General features: G+C 49.7%; 1 protein-coding gene across 3 annotated transcripts; it reads right to left on the bottom strand.

Annotated features, from left to right (window-relative positions):
• Positions 1–1,425: 1,425 nt before the first annotated feature.
• On the bottom strand, positions 1,426–22,062 carry CDA (cytidine deaminase). 3 transcript variants are annotated; one of them, XM_036349683.1, is made up of 5 exons: positions 21,776–22,062; positions 11,457–11,568; positions 6,185–6,242; positions 5,434–5,566; positions 1,827–1,963 (listed from the first exon to the last, which is right to left on the bottom strand). In XM_036349683.1, exons 1-4 carry the CDS (start codon positions 21,927–21,929, stop codon positions 5,447–5,449), a joined length of 444 nt encoding a protein of 147 aa, XP_036205576.1. In that variant the 5' UTR covers positions 21,930–22,062; the 3' UTR covers positions 1,827–1,963; positions 5,434–5,446. The 3 variants fall into 3 exon arrangements, with proteins under 3 accessions (XP_036205577.1, XP_036205576.1, XP_036205578.1); XM_036349684.1 differs by lacking the exon at positions 5,434–5,566 and having other exon boundaries at positions 1,426–1,963; positions 21,776–22,054; XM_036349685.1 differs by lacking the exons at positions 1,827–1,963; positions 5,434–5,566 and adding an exon at positions 5,657–5,716 and having other exon boundaries at positions 21,776–22,059.
• Positions 22,063–23,533: the final 1,471 nt, after the last annotated feature.

Genomic DNA, 23,533 nt, shown 5'->3' with positions numbered 1-23,533 from the left:
GAGTGTCAGAGTAATGAAATCACGTGTGCAAAGCCACAGTTTGGAGGCTGTCCGACTCCAAACATTTAACCATGATGCAATACCATTTGGTTCTTATGAAATATTAAAAAGTTTTGGAAGTTTAAAAAATACAGATATGAACAAAGGAAAAAATCACCCATCTAGATTCCCACTGAGCAGAATTTGACTGATATTAGCACCGTGGTCTCTTTAATTCCAGCATTCTCTTGCTTTCTCCCCCTCCCCTCCCCCACCCCCATATTGAGACCACCCAGAAGGGTGTGCAGAAGACCCCGGCAGTGCCGCACCTGCCAGATGGCAGCAGGTGGGCCGGGTGCGCTGTGGAGAAGCCAGTCCTCCCAGACACACCTGCAGCTGCTCTGGATCCGGATCCGGATCGGAGTGGAGGGACCCCCAGGGAAGGGCAACACTTCCTGTGCTCCCAGCAACGTGCTTGCCTAGAAAGAGGAAGCCTGTGCTCTACTCTCACCCTAGAACTCAGGCAGCTCCTGCAGGGATCAGAGCTGTCACCCTTAGCAGGTCAGCCTGGCTGTCCCTTTTTCAGTCCTCACCCGCCTAATTGAGTGTGTGTGTGAGTGAGTGTGTGCGTGTGTTGCAGCCAATGTGCCAATGGAACAGACCCTCCTCACACCCCAGGAGGTGGCATAGCCCCCACTGTAGCCACCTGCCTGAATCACAGTATTTCTGTGCAATAGACCTGTTCCCACCTCTCTCTCGCCTTGTCGGAGTGCAAGTTCCTCAAGGTCAGAGACTTTCTTATACATCTTTATCTCTGCAATATTTGCCATCCAAATGATACTCAGATAAACAAAGGCAGCCAGACATCAGCAGGGGGAGAATGGAAAAACACTTGGAATCAGGCAGACCTGGTTCAAATTCCAGCCTGCTACCTATTAGCTGTGTAACTTTGAGCAAGTGACTTAACCTCTCTGAGCTCGGATTTTGTTCATTGGTAAAGGGAGGGCAGCCTACTCTGAGCTTGGTAAGAGAGGACTAAATGGGTTCATATATGTTGATCACCTTAGCACAGTGCCCCGCAAAAAGCATGCACTATTTCTAGAGACCATCGTGGGAGTTTGAGGACCTGGATTCCAGTTTGAACTTTGCCATAGTCCTAGAGCAAGTTACTTAACCTGACTGAAGCCCAGCCCCTCATTTGTAAGAAGGAACCCAAAATAGACACCGGAAATGGCCACTACAGAGAGTTGGGGGGACGGGGCGGGGGCTCCCTTCTGGAGACACAGGGCCAAGAAGCCTAAGAACCTCATCTCTCCACACCGAGGGGCACACAGTGCCAAGGGCCCATTTCCTCTCCCCGCAGAAAGCGGCCAGGTGTTTGCAAAGAGAGACAAATCACCCGGCCCCCCTAGGAGCTGCGAGCAATGACGGAGACGAGCACATGTGTTCTCCTGAGTCAGGCGGCGCTGTGATGTTTATAATTAGAAAAGTCGCTCCGAACAGGATAGAACCTTGGGAAGGCGAATGGGGAAGCAGTCCACACTTGGCCTGGATTTAAAGAGGGCCCGCAGGAAGGAGAGGATGGAATGGGTTTCTCTGGTCTCGGGTGGCAGGTGGGGTGGTCTGGGGTGACAGGGAGGGGCCATGACCCAGGCTGGAGTGAGACCCCCCTATTACTTCAGTAGAAGACCCAAGTGCTTGAGGACCATTTGCAAAAGTCATCTCTGCCCAGTCCCTGTAGGCTTGGGGCCGACTCGGCAGGTGTCCCAGGTCTGTGAGAAGGTCTTCGTGAAGCTCTCCGGACGGCTGGCTCCTTAAGCACCTGTGGGAACCCAGGCTCTCCCAGGCGGTGGGCATTCTCCATCTTTCACTGGACCTTCTGCAGGTCCTCAGGCCCGAAGGAGGCAGGCAGCAGCTCCTGGACTGTCGTGAGAACATAGGTACCATCCGGCTTGGTCAAGTAGACATCCCAGTTGGAGCCAAACTGGAAAAGAGGCAAAGCTAGTGTGAGGGAGGCAGTATGGCCAAGGGGTTAGGGCAGACCTGGGTTTGAGTCTGGCTCTACCTCTTCCTATCTAATGCTCCTCTCTGTGCCTCAGTTTTCTCATCTATAAAATGGGAATGACAATTACACCAGATTCACAGAGCTTGAGGGAAGAGCCAATGAGAGATGACATGTTAAGCGGTTAGTACGGTGCTTTGCACATTGCTAATGGGCAATAAATGTCATTATGGACTCACCCAGGGCGTTATGAGAACAGTATTGAACCCCCGGGCAGCCTCCTCCTGCCAGGACAAAGCAACCAACACCTGCTTCCCTTCCTCCCAGCATCTCGTTCACTTCTCGCAACCAGGAGAAGGTGCACCCCGGATATTGCACCTGAGTGATTTCATCCTCTACCCTTGGAGGTGGGTGCTATTATTACCCCCATTTTACTGATACGAACACTGAGGCTTAGCAGGGTAATGTCAGCAAAGCAGAATTTTAGCCCAAATCTATTTCCACATGTTTCCTTTACGCTATCAGGAGCTACCCTTGCTCGTGACCTTGGGCAAAGGACTAAGCTCTTTGGGTCTCGTGTCTTATTCTGTGACATGGTTTCAGAGACAGAATGCAGTAGGCAGGAAGACGGAGAGTTAAATCGGCTGTGACGTAAAGGAAAGAGACCTGATGTGGGAATCAACAGACCGAGGCCTCCCTGGCCAGGTGCTGTGAGAACTACAGGCGGTGGGTTTTGTGAAGCGCCTGTCTGCAGTGCCTGGCACACAGTGAATGCTCCGTTACTGGAAGCCATTCCTGTGGATTGCTAGCGTTTGCTCATGAGCGCTCAGGTTGGCAGCCTGCTGCTTCCACGCTCCTGTCTGAATCTCCCACTTATTACCAGGCACAATCAGCCTTGTGGCTTTTTAAAATTAATGTGCTCAGCAGGCTGTGCCCGCGGGCATGGGTGAAAGTGAGTTTTATGGATGAAAGTTGAGTGAGTTGAAGTGCCTGGTCCCTAGTCCCCAAGCTTCATCTCTTACTATGAGCATTTTGTTTTCAGTGTTGCCCGTCTCCCCTGAGGCCTTTTCATTTGCTTTCTCTCGTTTGCCAACAAGCAATTGGACCAACTCAGGCCTCGGGAGCCAGGGAGCTGCCATCCTGATGTGGTTTCCTTATGAGGCCTTGGACTTGCCGGGGAGTTGGGCAGCCATTTCTGCCCCTCCAAAGTGTGATGAAGTCCACATCGTGAAATCAGTGCCTTCATGGTGGCATTCTGCACCTGGACTTGGGAAATGTGTTCTGCTAACCGTGGCTGCTTTGCAGTCCTCGCAAAATCATGGAGCTTGCATATTTGACAGATGCCTTGAGACCCCAAGGCACAAAGGCAAAACTGAAACAACCCCTCTGCCGCCAAATATGAACAACCTCAACAGCAGAAGCCTGGTGGAGGAGCAGCTCCTATTCTGCAAAGCACCACCATGTCTCCTCCAGGGCTGGGGTGGACTTGTCCCGTTTACCAAACCATAAGGGGAGGAGTCAGCCGCAAGGAGCCGGCTGCGCAGTCGGTCTGCTCCTGATAATGGCTCATCTCTGCTGTGGTCCAGCTCCCCACAACCCGCACTGTCCTTCCCGGGTCATTTCACTTCTCTCAGAATGGGGATAACGACCCACTCCTCCCGCCTCGGCTGGGGACAGGGATTAACCGAGATGCTGCGTTTAGTGGGGCTGACGATATCACATCAGGGCTCAGGGGTCTGCGGGATTCTTGAAGCTGGTGGCTTTAACCTTTTGGGATTCTAAAGGACACAGACCTTTCTCAGAGGCCACGGAAGATCCTGACACCCCTTTCCCCAAATACGTACATGTCAGAAACTTCCACTGAGCCTGGAGTAAGAATCCAGCCCTTTGCCCTGGCTGGTTTGGCTCAGTGGATAGAGCATTGGCCTGCAGACTGAAGGGTCCCGGGTTCGATTCTGGTCAAGGTCACAAGCCCGGGTTGTGGGCTCAATCCCCATTAGGGGGCATGCAGGAGGCAGCCAATCAATGATTCTCTCTCATCATTGATGTTTCTATCTCTCTCTCCCTCTCCCTTACTCTGAAATCAATAAAAATATATTAAAAAAAGAAAGAATGCAGCCCTTTGTTTTTAGAGTTGAAGAAATCCAAGCCTTCCGTCAAGATGATCTTTATAAAAACTACATCGGTTTCCTTAAGTCCCTTCTTTATTATTATTTTCTTTTTACCAACTTTTATTTTAACGTCCTAATCCTATATAATAAAAGCCCAGTGACCGAACGGCCGAACGACCAGAATGGCTCAACCAGTCACTATGACGCGCACTGACCACCAGGGGGCAGACTCTTAATGCAGAAGCTGCCCCCTGGTGGTCAGTGCACTCCCCCAGTGGGAGCAGCCACTCAGAGGGCAGGTCCACAGCTGCTCAGCTGACTAGGATGAGCAGCACTCGCACAGTGGGCCAATCCCCGTGGCCACACCCCCCACCAGTGCACAAATCCTGTGCACCGGGCCTCTAGTATATACATATTAGAAAAGGCTAAGTGACTGACCATATGTCCATCCAACCGTCTGACTGACTGGCTGGTACATATGATGCGCACTGGCAATTTAAAAATAAACGTTGACTCGCACATGTGTGATACACGTAAAGCTCTTACTGGCGCCAATCGCACACGTGTTTTAATTTGATAATACTATATTATATATACTATTTTGACAGGTAATTTTTTGCAGTAATTACCGCACAAATCTTTCTTCTAATTAATTTCCTTTTAATGCAAATCCGTGCACCTGGCCACTAGTATATACACTGAGTGGCCAGATTATTATGACCACCCCATCAGTACAATGAAGTGAATTAGTTATGCAAATAATAATAATAATAATAAAACCTTGAGAGTATTTGCTTAGGAAGTTTTCAATATTTAGTATTTTTGGAAGTGTCAATGAAGTACTGATGGGATGGTCATAATAATCTGGCCACTCAGTGTATATACTATGAGATGTATCGCTTTAACCATTTTTATTTATTTTTTATTTATTTATTTATTTAAAAAATATATTTCTTTATTGATTTCAGAGAGGAAGGGAGAGGGAGAGATAGAAACATCAATGAAGAGAGAGAATCACTGATCGGCTGTCTCCCACGTCCCCTAGTGAGGACCGAGCCACAACCTGGGAATGTGCCGTTGGCCAGAACTGAACTCGGGACCCCTCAGTCCGCAGACCAATGCTCTATCCACTGAGCCAAACCGGCCAGGGCACTTTAACCATTTTTAAGTGTACAATTCATTTCCCTTTATTCTTGGAATAAAATATACCCTCCATCCCATGGCCTACAAGGCCATGTGTGATCTGGCCCTGCCCATCTCTGACTTCATGTCCTGACCCCCCCCCCCCCCCCTTCACTGTGTCCTAGTCTCCTTGACCTTCTCATGACTTGTCAAATTCACCAAGTGATGGGCGTTAAGCTTGCTGGTTGCTCCGCTGGGCATCTTCTTCTCTAGGCCTCTGTCTGCTCCATCTTTTCTCATTGTTTGTTCCCCGCTCAAATGTCATCTTCAAAGAGAGGCCCTTCCTGGGCATCTAGAACAGGGGTTGGCAAACTTTTTTCCATAAATGGCCAGACGTAAATATCTTGGGCCTTTCGGGCCATAAGGTCTGTGTTGTAATGGCTCATCTCCGCTGTGGTCAGGTCAAAGCAGCCGTGGACCATATGTGAATGGATGGGCATGGCTGTGTGCCAATAAAACTTTATTTAGAATAAATAGCTGTAGGCTGGATTTGCCCATGGGCTATTGTTTGCTGACCTCTGGCTCTGATCTAGAGTATTACCTGCTGCCCCTTCTGTCCCTCCTGACTCACTTTTCTGCATTTTTTCCCCCATAGCCATGTCCTCACTCTCAGAGACTCTACTGTTTGTTTCTTTTGCTCCTTGTTTATTGTTTGTCTCCTGCACTATAAACTCTGTGAGGGCAGGACCTGGCCTATCTATTCACGAGGGGAAGACACCCACTCAGGGAGTACTCGCTGAATGAAAGAATTACACCCAGGGATTCACGCAGGCTCAGGAAGGCCTTTGAAATCAGCCAGCCAAGCAAACAGGACAGAGGAGCTGTCTTCTGGCAGCGTGGCTTCCCTCCCACAGCCTGGGGAAAGCGGGGAGGCATCCGGTTTATATTCCAAAAAGAAAGAGCTGCTTACCTCTCTCATGACTTGCCTGCAGGCCCCGCATGGTGAGATGAAATCATCTTGCACGTCACTGGGGAAGTAGAGAAGCACACATAGGTCAGTTTTCCTGAGACATGAGGACAATGGCCGAGATTCAGGCCCCCTTCAAGGTAAGTCAGACTCTGACTCACAGAGGTGCTGTGTCCTAGAGGCTGAGATGCAGGGCTGGGAGGCTTCCCAAGTTGCAAAGGCGAGGCCATGTGCCGGGAGCCGGTCCATGCTTGCTGTTTCAAGGGACCTGGCATATATGGCATACTGTTCTTAATATGTTTGCTCACCTTCTTGGCACTATGTGTTTTAACCAAGGTCTCTGAGAAAGGTTGTTTCCCCAGGTAGGGATTTTCCCCTGAAGTTAGGGAGGGAATAAAACCTCTTAACTAGTGCCAGGTGGGTAATTAATCACTTTAACTACGAACAATCATGCTTAAGCCACATAATCTTTACTCCCTGGAATGGAGATAAGAAACGCCCTAACCTTTGTAATAGAGATTGATAGGATTGAATCAACTGGTATAAATACAGATGTAAAAAGACAGCAAGACACAGAACTTAGAATACGGAACCAAGAGAGACAGAACCTAGGCACAGAACCTACACAGAACGTTCTCTAGAGACAGAAGAACTTCGCTGGAGAGAACATGGCAAAAGATCCTGGACAGAAACTGGCCTCAGAACCTAGAGACAGAACCTAGCGAGAGAACATGGCAAAAGATCCTGGGCTGAACCTGACTACAGAAATTGGCAAGAGAACCTGACTAGAACCTGGTGACTGAACCTGGCTGGAGAACCTGGGCAGAACCTGGCTGGAGAACCTAGCGAGGGAACATGGCTACAGAACCTGGCTGGAGATCCTAACCAGAACTTTGCTGGAGATCCGGACCAGAACTTGGCTAGAGATCCTGGCTAGGCTGCTGATCAACTGAACGCTGTCTCTGTGTCATTCCTTCTTCGCCGACTCCGTCCACACCTTTGGGAACCCCTAGACCTGCTGGGGTTGGACCCCAGCAGCCATGGGCAGGACTATTCTTTTCATTAGTGCATTTAATAAACATTTAATGAGCACTTACTGTCACCCACACCCTAGGACACAAAAGTTAAGGAAAATTTGTCTCTGGCCTTTAAGAGATTGCTCCAGTAGGAGACAGATGCTTTCCCAATACTGTCATAAGAGTGCACCAAGGAATGTGGAAGGCCAGTGGACCTTGGGCATTAGCAGGGCTGTGTTGAGATAGTGGTGGCTCAAGGCAGTTCCCTAACCTGATGGTCCTTTTACTGTTTACCAAACTTTACCTTTGATTGATATGCCTGTATGCATTGCTAAAGGGCAAATGTGTATGCAAGTGAATAAAAGCAGACGGGACCCAGTTTCGGTGTGCTTTTCACAAAAGAGACACCCTAACCCCCAATGCCTTCTAAATTCGTATTTCTTGTATAGCATTTTCATTTGTGCGTCGGCCCCTCCTTCAGATCCTGAACCCTAGCCGTGCAGGTTGCGGCATTCTGGTGCCTGAATAGGAATCTGGAGGAGAAGATTCCCCTGAGCGAAAAACAAAGTGAGAAAGGGAAAGTGGAAATTCACTGTAGAGGTGGGAAGTTCTGCACACACAAAGTCCGTGCCAGCTTTGGAGTTGTGACCCTAAGTGGACGAGGAACGTTTTGATTCAGCCAGGTTATAATGGAGAAGAATTCGAGTAAAAGGCAAAAACATCATTGTAGCCCTAGCCGGTTTGGCTCAGTGGAGAGCGTCGGCCTGTAGGCTCAAGGGTCCCAGGTTTGATTCCGGTCAAGGGCATGTACCTTGGTTGCGGGCACATCCCCAGTAGGGAGTGTGTAGGAGGCAGCTGATCGATGTTTCTCTCTCATCGATGTTTCTAACTCTCTATCCCTCTCCCTTCCTCTCTGTAAAAAATCAATAAAATATATTTAAAAACAAACAAACAAACAAACAAAACAAAACAAAAAACATCATTGTAAATTTTTAGCTTACATGCTCAAGGATAATTAAGGTGTCAAAAGGTACTCTCTTAAATCAGGCTCAAGGAAAATGAGTGCCTTTGTCATCTTTAACTATGTGGGCTCTTGTTCGAACTGCATTATGCCCACTTCGTATTGAGGATCAAAAGTCTGTCACACCTAAGGCCCCGGATCCTCCGTCTCTAGTGTGGGAAGGCTCAACAGCTAGAGAAAATGGTGATAACAGCTAGAGAAAATGGGGATAATGCTTTGTCTGAAAATTACCATTTGACGCCTTATCTTCAGGGATCTTACCAGCTGGAAAGGGAGATAAAATCTGCACATGTAAATCCCATAACATGGACAGACTGGTTAGGACTCTGGGACAGGTGCTCTGAGTGAAATCTCTTCCATGGCCTGTAAGGCCCTGTATGATCTGCCCCTGCTAAGCTCACCACTTCCTTTCTGCAGCCTTGGGACATGCATAGCCAACTGTCCAATGGCCAGCTGGTTGGACAAGGTGACCTGCATTAGGTTCTTCAAGGGGGGTTGGATAAACATGAATTCCACTGGGAGGTTGGGTTGGGCCTAGGGTTCAAAAATCACAAGATGGTGCATCCAGGCAGTATACCTCTGAGGACTGGGAGACAGCCTGATCATAATACTGGCTTACACTTAACATTGCCGTTCTCTGTGCCAGTCACTCATTTAACCCCCTATCAACCTTATAATAGAGGGGCCATGTAGGCATTTTTATTATCCACATGCTCCAGATCATGAAAGGTGATGTGACCTGCCCAAGGTCACAGAGCTGGTAAGTAGCAGAACCAAGATTTGAACCAGGATCTGTGGTTCCTGCCTTTGGTAGTTTTGTACCTTGTAGAAGACATAATGATAATGTTAAAACAATAGTTTTAATTTATTGCGCACTCTGTGCCAGGAACTTTACTGAAGTCCTTTCCTGAGTCCTCACAACAGCCCAATGGGCAGGTGTTCTCCACTTTATAGAGGAAAAGCCAGGCTCAGATTGTGGGAGAGAGAAGGAAAGACAGAGAGAAATATCAATGAGAGAGAAAATATTGATGTTGGTTGCCTCCTGCACGTGCCCCGACCAGGGCCTGGGCCAGGGAGGAGCCTGCAACCTTGGTATGTGCCGTTGATCGGAATTGAACCAGGGACCCTTCAGTCTGCAGGCCGACGCTCTATGCACTGAGCCAAACCAGCTAAGACCCCAAGCCTGGGTTTTTAACCATTACCCAACATTCCTGCCAAGAGTAAGAACTGAAAGCTTGGAAGGGATCTCAGAACGAGCTGGGTGTCTCGGAACATTCCCTCCATGCTTTCCCAAACTCTCTCCCTCGCCTGCCTGTGCTGGTATCGAGGGTTTCCTGTGGTTGGTGCTGACCTTGGTCACACACGGAGGCCAGGCTTAAACTTACTGACTTTGATGACTGCAGCCAGGACCCCAGTGGGACAGGCTTATCTCCTCATTAGCAAAATTCCATTCTGGGCTCCGCTCTCTCTATCTTACAGGCCACACAGGGGTCGTCAATGCTAATGGGGGAGCTTCCATTCATCCTCTAAATCCATGCTCTCAATTTAACAAATCATTCATGCAATAATGACTATTTCTGGCTCGGGGATGCTCTGTAGGCTGAATGCCCAGAGCGGAGCAGTTGGGTACTGGGAAAATGCAGGTTTTATGTAAATAAGGATATTGACTAATTGTCTCTAGCAATACCCAGTCATGTTTAAAAGCAGATAATGACCAAGAGAAAAAGCCTTTCTCTGGTAACAGTCTAAACCAGTGATGGCGAACCTATGACACGCGTGTCAGAGGTGACACGCGAACTCATTTTTTTGGTTGATTTTTCTTTGTTAAATGGCATTTAAATATATAAAATAAATATCAAAATATAAGCCTTTGTTTGACTATGATTGCAAACATCAAAACATTTCTATATGTGACACGGCACCAGAGTTAAGTTAGGGTTTTTCAAAATGCTGACACGCCGAGCTCAAAAGGTTCGCCACCACTGCTCTAGGTCCTTACATTTCTGCCAGAAAGGGCCGGCAGCGTCACCACGATGGAGAGATCATTCACTCCTGCGCATGACCCACGGAGCCAGAGGTCCTGAAAGACCAGCACTCGCTCAGCCATGCAGCCTTCCATGCCATTTTCCGGGCACACGAGCAATTTGCCATTAAATCAGAAGCAAAATGGCGTCCACATTCGTAAAAGAGCCCACTCATACGCTCCAGTTCCAAAGCCACTGAGTCTGGGCCCAGGGCTGAGAAGAACTGGACGAGCTGCCCTTGAGGGGATGTGTGTGGGAGCTGGAAATTTCTGTCTAGGGCAGCGGTTCTCAACCTGTGGGTCGCGACCCCTTCGGGGGTCGAACGACCCTTTCACAGGGGTCGCCTAAGACCATCGGAAAACACATAGATAATTACATATTGTTTTTGTGATGAATCACTGTGCTTTAATTATGTTCCATTTGTAACAATGAGATTGGCGGTCACCACAACATGAGGAACTGTATGAAAGGGTCGCGGCCTTAGGAAGGTTGAGAACCACTGGTCTAGGGCATGTGGAGGGTGTTGATCAGCGCTTTTATTAGCCAGAATCTGGGCTGGAATCTGACTAGTTTGGAATCACACCCGGTTATATCTTGCTGCCACCCCACCAGCTGGTTTTGGCACCGAGAGATGAGTGTTGTCCAGGGCAAGAGTCAACTTGCACCGTGACAGGTCCCAGTGTCAGCTCAAGGAGAGCAGGGAACAGTGTTTGACCTCCTGGCACAGCATGGCGCAGTGGAATGAGCCCTGGGGCGAGACTCTAAGGATCGGATTTTGTCCCGGCTCTGCCACCAATTCCCAGGAAAGTTGTTCACTCTCCCTGGGCCTCAGTTTCTTCAGCTGTGAAATGGGGGTAAGTGACAGGTCTAGGCAGCCAGGTAATTTTTAGGTCCCTCTAGCTTTAGGGTTCTCTGCTGCTTTTCTATTCATCTTGGAGAGATTCTGTTGTACTTCGTGCTGAAATTAGAACACAAAGACACCTGCCCTTGTCTTACTTGCCTTGGTTGTACACCTGCTCTGCAGACTCACCGAGGCCAGAGTCCATTTCTTATTTACCTCCTTGCCCTCAGCACTCAGCCCACAGTCCTCTACAGTGCCTGGCACACAGGGAGTATAGAATAAACATATGTCAGATGAATGAATGGATGGATAACAGGTGCATGTTGGCTGAATAGATGAATGAATATGGCTGTGACCCAGATTTCCCACTCACGTGGCAACAGCAATTGCCCTGAAATCGTGGTATCCTTCTGAGATGGCCTTCTGGATAGCCGTTCGTTCAGCACAGATGCCCAGCGGGTAGCAGGCGTTTTCTATGTTGCACCCTGAGGAGAGAGGAGAGCCCAGTGATATTTCTGGCAGAGTCACTTTCTATTGCACGTGCTGAGTAAGAGGCTCGCCCCGTTCCAGTGCAGGCAGGGACCCGTTACTCCAGACAAGGTGGGGAGAAGAAGAGGCGATTTGACTCAAACCACTGGGGGACCCTGTGACTGACTGGTACAGCGTCCTTTCCCAAGAACCTCCCACTCTCATCACTTTACAGAGCCCCCATCTTGAAGCACAGCCAAGGAGCAGGGGCAGGATAACAGAGCAGGTTAGCCCTAGCTGGTTTGGCTCAGTGGATAGAGCGTCAGCCTGCAGACTGAAGGGTCTGGGTTCAATTCCAGTCAAGGGCACATGTTGGGTTGCAGGCTCGATCCCCAATTTGGGGTGTGCAGAGGGCAGCCAATCAATAGTTCTCTCTCACTGTAACCAGTTTGGCTCAGTGGATAGAGCATCGGCCTGCGGACTCAAGGGTCCCGGGTTCGATTCGGTCAAGGGCATGTACCTTGGTTGCGGGCACATCCCCAGTGGGGAGTATGCAGGAGGAAGCTGATGGATGTTTCTAACTCTCTATCCCTCTCCCTTCCTCTCTGTAAAAAATCAATAAAATATATTTAAATAAATAAAAAAAATGTTTTTATTGTGCTTATTTATTTAAATATATTTTTATTGATTTCAGAGAGGAAGGGAGAGGGAGAGAGAAATAGAAACATCAATGATGAGAGAGAATCATTGACTGGCTGCCTCCTGCACACCCCACACTGGGGATCGAGCCCGCAACACGGACATGTGCCCTGATCGGGAATCGGATGGTGACCTCCTGGTTCATAGGTCGATGCTCAAGAATGGGCCACACTGCCCAAGCTCACACTCCCTTTTTCTAAGTCTGAGTCTTCATTGTGATTAGGCAACGTTTTTCTCTTCCTATATTCATCAAATTTGAAAATTGTTTGGTGATTATCTCTGCAGATATTTTCCTCCTATGATTTCCATTATTTACTTGACAAGTTAGGAGGAATTAAATTAATCATGTAACTCATTAACCATTATCATGATTCTCAGGATCAGGGGCTGGAAGGGAATGGCTGTCATTAGGCAGCCTGCCCCCCGGGGGAGTGTGTGCACTAACAGTTGTGTAGGGCAGTGGTCGGCAAACTCATTAGTCAACAGAGCCAAATATCAACAGTACAACGATTGAAATTTCTTTTGAGAACCAAATGTTTTAAACTTAAACTATATAGGTAAGTGCATTGTTATTAACTTAATTAGGGTACTCCTAAGCTGGCCTTTGCTAAAAACGTCCTCAATCTGAGGGGTCGACCTCAGCAAATGTACCCCCACTTCTTCAAAATAGACTCAACCAGGCCGAAAACCGACTTCTGCACATGGGCCACGAAGTTTCAATCGCACTGTACGTGCACACCTGCACATGGTATTTTGTGGAAGAGCCACACTCAAGGGGCCAAAGAGCCGTATGTGGCTCGCGAGCCGCGGTTTGCCGACCACTGGTGTAGGGAATGGTTGTGCAGGGTTGGGTGGAGACAGGTTTGGGATTCTATTTTGAGGAAGAAGGCAGGTGTATATACTGGCCATCGAAGGATGGATTATAGGGAGCATCTATTAGTTTGACAATTAGTACCTCTTTCTCCTTTTTTTCTTTCCTGGGGAAGGAGCCTCACATCATCCTTTAGGATGTGTCTCCGTCTTTCCCCCTCTCTAAAACAGCGGTTCTCAACCCCTTTGGGCAGTGGTTCTCAACCTTCCTAATGCCGCGACCCTTTAATACAGTTCCTCATGTTGTGGTGACCCCCAACCATAAATTATTTTCGTTGCTACTTCATAACTGTAATTTTGTTACTGTTATGAATCGTAATGTAAATATCTGATATGCAGGATGTATTTTCATTGTTACAAATTGAACATAATTAAAGCATAGTGATTAATCACAAAAACTATATGTAATTATATATGTGTTTTCTGATGGTCTTTGGCGACCCCTATGAAAGGTTGCCTTTGGGGGTTGAACGACCCTTTCACAGGGTCGCCTAAGACCATTGGAAAACACATATATAATTACATATTGTTTTTGTGATTAATCACTATGCTTTAATTATGTTCAATTTGTAACAATGAAAATACATCCTGCATATCAGATATTTACATTATGATTCATAACAGTAGCAACATTACAGTGATGAAGTAGCCACGAAAATAATTTTATGGTTGGGGGTCACCACAACATGAGGAACTGTATTAAAGGGTCGCGGCATGCCCTAAACGGTTTGGCTCAATGGATAGAGCTGAAAGGTCCCAGGTTCGATTCCAGTCAAGGGCATGTACCTTGGTTGCGGGCACATCCCCAGTAGGAGGTGTGTAGGAGGCAGCTGATTGATGTTTCTCTCTCATCGATGTTTCTAACTCTCTATCCCTCTCCCTTCCTCTCTGTAAAAAAATCAATAAAATATATTTAAAAAAATAAAATAAATAAAGGGTCACGGCATTAGGAAGGTTAAGAGCCACTGCTCTAAAAGATCAATGGAAAAATATCTTCTGGTGAGGATTAACAAAAACAAACAAACAAACAAACAAACAAACAAACAAACAAACAAAAAAGACAGCTCTTGGCCATATACTACAATCCTGAAAAGCTAGACAATTTTGTTTTGTTTCCTTAAGCCCAGAAAACACATCAATGACCTATCCAGTCAAACCAGCTTTATTCCTGGCATTGCCTTCGCTTAATCTTAAACACACAAGGGAGGCTGGGATGGTGCCAATTGAGAAATCCATAACGATAAGATGGAGCTAAATAATATATGATGACGGTGCTATTGTGACTAATTGCTTTCCTTCGTTTTTGTCTTTTATTGTTTTTCTTTTGAAATGCAGTGAACTGTTTCTCTTGCTCCCCACCTAGTTTTCCCAGCCAGCTTCCTGATACTCGCCTGAAATGATTGTCCTTAAACATGCCCTCCCACCTTTGCTGACTTTGACCGGCTCTCCCTGGAGCACTTTATCAGCATTATGTCATCAGTCCTTTCAACAACTCTGACAGGCAGATACTACTACAATCCCATTTTACAGAAGGTAAAGACAGGCTGGTGGCAGGGAGCCAGGACTCACATCCGAGCCTGTCAGAGACAAGAACTGTTCTTTTTCTCTGGCATTTCAGTGAGGCCTTGTTTCAAGGTGGTTTGGTGCTTAAGGCAGGGCTGGGGTCAGATCTCATCAAGACATCAGCAAGGAAGGAAGGTCACCAACAGCGAGGTGGTCCTGAACCAGTCACCCAGAGAAGAGAGAGGCCCAGAGAGCGCAGTGCCCACTCCCTCTGCTGAGATTAGCATGGTGGTTCTCACATGCAAGCATGTGGGCATCAGCGTCTTCTGAAGGGCTTCTCGAAGCAGATTTCCGAGCCCCACTCCTGGAGTTTCCACTTCACTAGGTCTGGGTTGGAGCCCAAGGATTTAGAATTGCCTACAAATTCGCAGGAGGTGCTGAGTCTCTGGGAGACTGGGGCCACATCTGAGAATCAGTGGACTAGAGAAATGTCATGTGACTCAACACTGTCAGTGACTGAGGCAGACGGGCACCCACAATCAGGGAAGACCTTGGCTGCCACACCGGGCCATGCAAGCCAGCTCTGATCACAGCCATCCTGAAAAGCAGCCATTATGACCCCCAGTGTCCATGTATTGAAGAAATACTACACTCTCTCCATGTTCCTGCCTCCCTCTACACCACAAATGTGTCATGCAGTTTTATGTAGGAATTATATTCTAGCTCAACTATAGAGTTAGGGTGGGAGGTTAGAGAAGCTCTTCTTTGTAATGAGGTACTTTTGAGTGACAGTGGAGAGGGCCAAGGGATGAGCCTGTAAGGAGAGGCAGTACTTTCACAGTCTGGGAATGTTATAGTAATCATTATGGTACTTAATGTTAGGACCTTAGAATGTAAGACTTAAAGCATGTAACCCTGTGTGGACAGTTATAGTAATTATTATAGCACCTAATCCTATCTAATAATATACAAACATGGTAATTGACCGTACCTTCGCTACGCCTCCCATTGGCTAATCAGCAAGATATGCAAATTAACCCAATCAAGATGGCGGCCAGCAGCCACACAGCTGAAGCGAGCAGGAGGCTTGCTTGCTCCAGTGATGGAGAAAACCAAGGTTCCCCACCTGCCGCGGCCCGGCTCTGAGCTCCAAAAGCAACAAAGTTTCAATTATAGACGCTAAACAAACCCCAGATACCTGCTTTCAGCAGGCCGTGGCCACAGAGCTGGAGCGAGCAGGAGCCTGGCTCTCAGCTCCAGTGACAACAACAAAGTTTCAATTATAGAAGGTAAATAAATCCCAGAATAAAAAATAAAAGAAAAAAAGGAGAGGCTGGGAGCTTCAGTCGCCAGCCAGCCTGAAAACAGCCCTCAGTCCCTCACCCAGACTGGCCAGGCACCCCAGTGGGGACCCCCACCCTAAAGGAGGTGTGGCCAGCCTGAAAAAAGCCATCAGCCTCTCATTTAGGCTGGCCAGGCACCCCAGTGGGGACCCCCACCCTAAAGGAGGTGTGGCCAGCCTGAAAAAAGCCATTAGCCCCTCATCCAGGCTGGCCAGCACCCCAGCGGGACCCCCACCCTGATCCGGGACACCCTTCAGGGCAAACCAGCCGGCCCCCACTCGTGCACCAGGCCTCTGTCCTATATAGTAAAAGGGTAATATGCAAACTGACCCTAACATCAGAAAGACTGGGAATGACTGGTCACTATGACACACACTGACCACCAGGGGGCAGACGCTCAATGCAGGAGCTGCCCTCTGGTGGTCAGTGTGCTCCCACATGGGGGAGCTCTGCTCAGCCACAAGCCAGGCTGATGGCTGCCAGTACAGCGGTGGTGGTGGGAGCCTCCCCTGCCTCCTCAGCAGCGCTAAGGATGTCCGACTGCAGGTTAGGTCTGCTCCCCGCTGGCAAGTGGACATCCCCCGAGGGCTGCCGGGCTGCCAGAGGGATGTCTGATTGCCAACTTAAGCCCAATCCCCTGGGGAGCAGGCCTAAGCCAGCAGGTGGTCATCCCCCGAGGGGTCCCAGACTGCGAGAAGGCACAGGAGGGGCTGAGGGATACCCCCCCCCAGTGCACAAATTTTTGTGCACCGGGCCTCTAGTGTTAGATATAGAAATACTGTGTGAGACCCAAGAATGCACCCTTGTAACCCAACTAGTACTGGTAAACAACCTATCTGATGGGAACACCCAAAGCCTCTACACACCCATAGATTAACAGACCCCGGGTGGATCCACACATGGCAGCAGCTGATAACACACACACCAATGAAGACCACGTCTACAGAGGAGTATATAACCAGACAGTCTGATCGACCCAGCAGCGCATAGCTCTCCTATCACCAGAGTGTGAGGACCTGTGTGTGCTCATGTCTCGGTTCCCAGCACGAAACTCTGCCCAATTAACTGTTGATCGATGAAAGAGCCAACAGCCAACGGTGCCATCTACCCCTTCGTGTGTGTTATCAGCAGCTGCCATGTGTGGATCCACCTGGAGTCTGTTAATCTATGGGTGTGTACAGGCTTTGGGCGTTCCCATCAGATAGGTTGTTTACCAGTACTAGTTGGGTTACAAGGGTGCATTCTTGGGTCTCACACAGTATTCCTGTATCTAACATTAGGTACTATAAAAATTACTATAACAGTCTACACAGGGTTACATGCTTTAAGTCTTACATTCTAAGGTCCTAACATTAAGTACCATAATGATTACTATAACAGGGAGCCCTCGGGGGATATCCAACTGACAGCTTAGGCCTGCTCCCAGAGCTGTGAGCCTGGCTTCTGGCTGAGCGGTGCTCCCCCTGTGGGAGTGCACTGACCACCAGGGGGCAGCTCCTGCATTGAGCGTCTGCCCCCTGGTGATCAGTGTTCATCATAACGACCTGTCATTCGACCATTTGGTCAATTTGCATATTACCCTTTTATTATATAGGATATGGCCCATCCCAGGCCTGGTCCATTTATCCCATACAATAGCTCTCAGATCTTTTCTTCCTCTTCATTCTACCTGATACTGTTCCAGTCTGAGCCATTCATTCATGCGTTCATTGAACCTTAAATGAGGACTTATTTTATTTATTTATTTAGGAGAGAAAGAGAGACAGAGAGAGAGAGATCAATTTATTGTTCTACTTATTTATGCATTTATCAGTTGCTTCTTGTATGTGCCCTGCCTGAGGATCGAACCTGCAACTTTGGCATATAGGGACAATGCTCTAACCAACTGAGCTACCCAGCCAGGACTGAGGACCTATTTTATTTAGATCAGGTGCCAGAAGCCAATTCCAGCAGTGCAGCAGGGCTGAATCATCTGGAGATGGCTGAGGGCATTTCCCCAAATCTGAAAAGGATGCATAAATGATTGCTTGCTGCTGAGGGCATTTCAATCTACATGTTATTGCCTCCTACTGGCCAAACACCTGAACACCCAGAGGCAGTTCCCCCAATCTGACAATGGATTCTGTATACCAAACCTTACACTTTGATATGTATATCTACCTTGCTTTAGGACAATTTGTGTTAATAAAAACCAAGGGGTCCAGTGAGACGGAAGAACTTGGTTTCTTTAGCTAAGTTTTCTCTGGCTCCCCAAAAGGCCTTCCAAAATTATGTTTTGTCTCTGGACTCTTGATTAATTTACACACAGCGCCTTCTCCAGATTCCTGTACCCTTCTAGATGCCGAGAAACACACACCGGTATTGGTCAGGAATATTCTGGCACTGTGGACAGACGAGCAAACAAGATTGACATGGTCCCCTGACACTCTTTTCCCTGGCCCAATCCTCCTTGAGTACCTGTCAGACTAATTGTCCACAAACACCAGTTTCATGCTACTTTTCTCCTTAATAACATTCCTTGACTCCCTATGTCCTACCTCATCAAATCTCAATATCTCTACTTGGCCTTCAAAAGTCCTCCACAATCCTCCAAGTCATCATATCGTCATTTTATTATTATTGTCCCAGGAATGCGAGTGGCAGCTGCAGGCATTATGCTGACCTGTGCTGTCAAAGTCCACCTGTGCTGTCAAAGTCTCTCCAGGTTGCTTGCGCATGCAGTACCATATCATCACTTTCATCACACTGTCAACAGCAGCGGTAGAAATGGCCACCATTGTGAACTTCTTATTGCCAGCCAGAAACTGCCAATCACGTTATGGGCATTAGCTCCTTTAAAGCCTCACAATCAGGGGAGAGATTCAACACTGTCAGTGACAGAGGCAGACGGGCACCCACAATCAGGGAAGACCTTGGCTGCCACACCGGGCCAAGCAAGCTAGCTCTGATCACAGCCATCCTGAAACCCGGCCATTATGACCCCCAGTGTACAAATGTAAGCGGAGACTCAGAAGGCTCAAGCTGTGTCCTGGGGGGACACAGCTGATAAACAGAAGCACCAGGATTCAAATGCAGGAGCCTCCAACTTCAGAGCCTTCAGCCTATCGGAGGACCTCCCTCCATCCCCAGGGCACAGCCCCTTCTCTAGTGATACCAGGTCCTTCCCTGCAATTTAAATAATCTACTACTTTCCGCTCCCCTCATTCATTCACTCCTACAATCATTGGTTGTGGCTGTACAAGAGGAGGGGACCTCCCTGGATGCAAGGACCATGCCGTTTCTGCGCACAGTGCTATTCCCGGCTCCCGGTACATTACCTAGCACATAACTGGTGCTTGGCAAATGTTTGTTGACTAAATCAACCAATGAAAGGATGAAGAGAAAATGTGGAGGCACTGGGAAGGATCAGTGGCCGATTCCATGTTCAAGGCCCTGGTGCCATGGGGCAGTGTGGGTTGCAATGTTGCTTGTGGTGGTGGTTAATGTTTAGTACTCATCTGAGTCACCAGGCCAGCCTGAATTTCCACACGATTCTTTTTTTTTTTTTTTTTTTTTATATATATATATATTATTGATTTTTTACAGAGAGGAGGGGAGAGAGATAGAGAGTTAGAAACATCAATGAGAGAGAAACATCAATCAGCTGCCTCCTGCACATCTCCTACTGGGGATGTGCCCGCAACCCAGGTACATGCCCTTGACCGGAATCGAACCTGGGACCTTTCAGTCCGCAGGCCGACGCTCTATCCACTGAGCCAAACCGGTTTCGGCTCCACACGATTCTTTATTCCCTATGGAGTAGCAGGCGTGGGAGCCAGGGGAACTCTGAGATCCAATCCCAGCTCTGTGATCTTGGGCTTCTGTTCCCTGCTCTGCGGTGCTGTAATAGCTAACTGCCTTGAAGAGTTGTAAGGGTGAGATGGATAACACTAGCCTCCGGCCTTTCGCACACCAGCCCTCACGCAAGGTTACTTTTCCTGTTCAAAGATGTTTAAGACCCAGGTGACTCATGAACCCCACACAGAACCTCAAAAGATAAGAAATAACAGGAGAACAGTGCTACAGAAGGGGAGGTGTGGGCCCCGGCTGGACGCAGAGCTGAGCAGTCGAGGGAGGAGTGGCTCACACCTGCCCTGGGGCTGCTTCAGGGGTCCTCAAACTATGGCCTGTGGGCCACATGCAAATACAAATATTGTATTTGTTCCCGTTTTGTTTTTTTTACTTCAAAATAAGATATGTGCAGTGTGCACAGGAATTTGTTCATAGTTTTTTTTTAAACTATCGTCCGGCCCTCCAACGGTCTGAGGGACAGTGAACTGGCCCTCCCGTTTAAAAAGTTTGAGGACCCCTGGATTAGACAGACGTACAAGTGTGGGCCTCCGGTCCTTTAAATAGCTGTCGCCAAGGGGGGGGGGGGAATTCCAGGCAGCAGGACGGGGCAGTCCCTTCGTCCCTCTGTGCCAATTGTCACCTGCCCTCTGAGTGGTGGTGGAGATGGCACGGGTGGAGGGGGCATGGCTTCTCTGCCACCTCCACACCACCTTCCCCACTGCCCTGAAGGAGAATGCCCCTCGCTTAGCAAAAACAAGTTTGAATTTTTGCTCAAGTGAGCTTTTCTATCCAACCAACAAGCCAAAGAAAAAGAGCTTAGTGCTAACTAACTCAGATTCCGGTGCCCACCTCCCCAGGCTGCCATTCATTGCTGGTCACGCAACACCCCCCCCCCCGCCCCCCGCCCCGCTTCTTTCCTCCAAGACCCTCTGCACCCCATTCATTAACAAGTCGCCCCATCCGGGTTCCTTGCTTTGCCTACAGCCATCTCCCAGCACGGAGGGTGGCAAGAAGAAATCAGGATTTGGGGAATCCCAGCCCTGGCTTCCACCTCCAGCGCCCCGGGTGACCTTGAACAAGTCATGTCACCTCCCTGGGCCTCAGTTTCTCCCCTGAGAAGTGGGCATACCACCTACTGCTGATGTAACTTGCGGAAGCCCTAGCAGGTGCAGGACCCAGAGGAGGGCTCAAACAGTTACCCTTCCTCCCAGCACCCACGACGGCTGATGCTCTTGATTCTCCCCTTCCCTTCCAGCTTCCTTCCCTGTGGAGAGCGGCTACCGTGTTTGGACAGGTTCAAGCCTCCGACTCATGAGAGGGCACGTGCAAGCCCCAGCTCGGAGGGCAGAGCCCTCCCAGCACAATTAAAGCCAGCGGCTACAGCTGTAAGCTTGAACCTATCCTCAGGACACCACGTGCTTGAGTGATGTGGACTTGATAGAGTTCAGATGCATGTAGTTGCGTGGAATCGAAACCAATGAGACTGTTGCAAACATCTTGACCACGCCCTTACTTTGCCTGGTGAAATCTGCTATAAAATAAAGACAGGGTGGCGGGGTCTCTCCATCCGGGAGCAGCACCCCACCCAGACCCAGCTTTTATTCTCCTGTCTGTCCTTTCTCACTCCTTCACCGGCCCCTCTCAGGGCCGCTGAACCAGGCGGAGCTGGCGTGGCACACAAGGCGCCCTGGAGCTGAGCGTGCCATGGCCGGGCCAGCTGGCCGCACCTCCCCCTCCCGCTTCCTCCTTCCGGTCTCCCGGGCTCTGAAAGCCCCTAGATTTGAGCAGCACCTTCACGCCCACCGTCTGGGACACTGGGCAGGGCAGGGGCGAGTGGCACTACAGGGGAGACTCAGCCAAGAGGGGGGCAGAGCTGGGCTCTTACCGTCTGGAGCGTCCACCCCTTCCCGCTGTCCCTCCTCTCACCCCCAGAGGCCGTCTCGGGGGGTCCCCCGGGGGCCGTCTCCCTGGCCCTTACCTAAGAAGATCTTGCCGTCGCGGGTGAGGAGGGCGGCCCCCACGGGGAAGTGGCTGTAAGGACAGTACGCGGACTTCTTGGCCTCCTGGGAGCAGAGCACCAGCAGCTGGATGTCCTCGGGGTCCAGGGCGCAGGCAGGACGCTTCTGGGCCATGTCGGTCCCCGGGGGCTAGCGGAGCGGACAGGGGAGGTGGCGGCTGGGCTGCGTCCCCACTTCCCGGGGCGGCTCCTCCCCGCGGGGTGGATCCCCGCCCGGAGGCTCCCGGACGCTCCTCCGGAGAAGCGGGCGGGGCCCGCGCAGGGGGCGGAGCCGCCCCGCCCCCGGGTGTGGAGGGGGAGGGGGAGGGGAGGGGGAGGGGGAGGGGAGGGGGAGGGGGAGGGGAGGGGGAGGGGGAGGGGAGGGGGAGGGGGAGGGGAAGTGTGGGGGGTGTCCGGACGTGACTGCCCGCGCGTGGCTCACGCTCTTCCTGGGACCCGCTCGCTGCTGACACACGGCCGGGCGGTGGGCCAGGGGACCGTGGACACTCTCCTTAGAGAAGTCGCCGCGGGGTGGGTCGGAGGGAGGGCTCGGAAGTCCTGCTGGTGCGGGGACAGGGTCTCGCCTTCGGCCTTCGGCCTTCGCCGAGGGAAGGGATGGAGCTGAAAGGGCAGGGCCGGGGCAGCTACACTGGTTTCCTGAGCGAGGGCGTGAGACCAAGCTACTTCTTCATTTTCACCTGGGGCGACCTCTGAACGGGTTCCTGTCTCAACCCAGATTTGAAAAGCACCCCAGCTGGCCCCCGCCGGTTTGGCCCCGTGCACAGAGCTTCGGCCTAGGAACCGAAAGGCCCTGTGTTCGATTCCTGTCGGGGGGGGGGGTGCGGGGGGGGCTTGATCCCCACCCAGTAGGGGATGTGCAGGAGGCAGCTAAGCAATGGTTCTCTCTCATCATTGTTTCTCTCTCCCTCTCCCTTCCTCTCCGAGATCAATAGGAATACATACACCTTTTAAAAGTATCTCAGCTGGAGGGAACCTCTGAGATCATCTCTCAGGCAAAACAAATATTGGGGTGGTGGAAAAAGAAATGGGTTTGCATCCTGGCTTCACCACGTTCCACATGGACACCTGTAGACAGGTTCTTGACCTCTCAGCTAGTTTCCTCCTCTCTGCGGCGGGGATGATAACCCGAACGGTGAGCCGAGGCGTTTGCGATGCTGAAGAATGAGCTATCATGCCGAACTGGTTTGGCTCAGTGGATAGAGCGTCGGCCTGCGGACTGAAAGGTCCCGGCTTCGATTCTGGTCAAGGGCATGTACCTTGGTTGCGGGCACATCCCCAGTGGGGGGCGTGCAGGAGGCAGCTGATTCGTCTCTCTCATGGATGTTTCTAGCTCTCTATCCCTCTCCCTTCCTCTCTGTAAAAAATCAATAAAATATATATTAAAAAAAAAAAAGAATGAGCTATCAGACCAGAAGATTTAAGCCAAGTGTGGAAAATTTATTACAAGCAGATTCAGACTCCCCGCAAGGGGAGGGAGACCCGATCGTGGGCTGCCCGTGAAAGCCCTGTGGTCCAGGGGTATATATTTGCCACAAGCCTGCTTCTATGTCTATGTGTGTCATCACCCGATTGATTCCCTCAATTGTTCTGGCTCAACAACGGACCTAAATTTTCCCTGTTTCTATGTGTTCTTTCTCTGTGCCTGTGCTGAACTTTTTCTATTTCTATGTGTTTGTACATTTGTTTACTGCGAGCTCCCCCTTGGTTTCCCATGCCTCC

Source organism: Myotis myotis, unplaced genomic scaffold (assembly GCF_014108235.1).
Source record: "Myotis myotis isolate mMyoMyo1 unplaced genomic scaffold, mMyoMyo1.p scaffold_m19_p_2, whole genome shotgun sequence".
Lineage (NCBI taxonomy): Eukaryota > Metazoa > Chordata > Mammalia > Chiroptera > Vespertilionidae > Myotis > Myotis myotis.
Note: the sequence above shows the minus strand (reverse complement) of the source record. Positions and strands in the feature narration are given on the sequence as shown.

Bases quoted from the DNA above. Each gene is read 5' to 3' on its own strand.
- CDA (XM_036349683.1), bottom strand. From the start codon at position 21,929: ATGGCCCAGAAGCGTCCTGCCTGCGCCCTGGACCCCGAGGACATCCAG. The intron at 11,569-21,775 runs GTAAGGGCCAGG...CTCTCTCCTCAG, and splicing joins CGACGGCAAGATCTTCTTAG to GGTGCAACATAGAAAACGCC. The intron at 6,243-11,456 runs GTGAGTGGGAAA...CTACTTCCCCAG, and splicing joins AGGGCAATTGCTGTTGCCAC to TGACGTGCAAGATGATTTCA.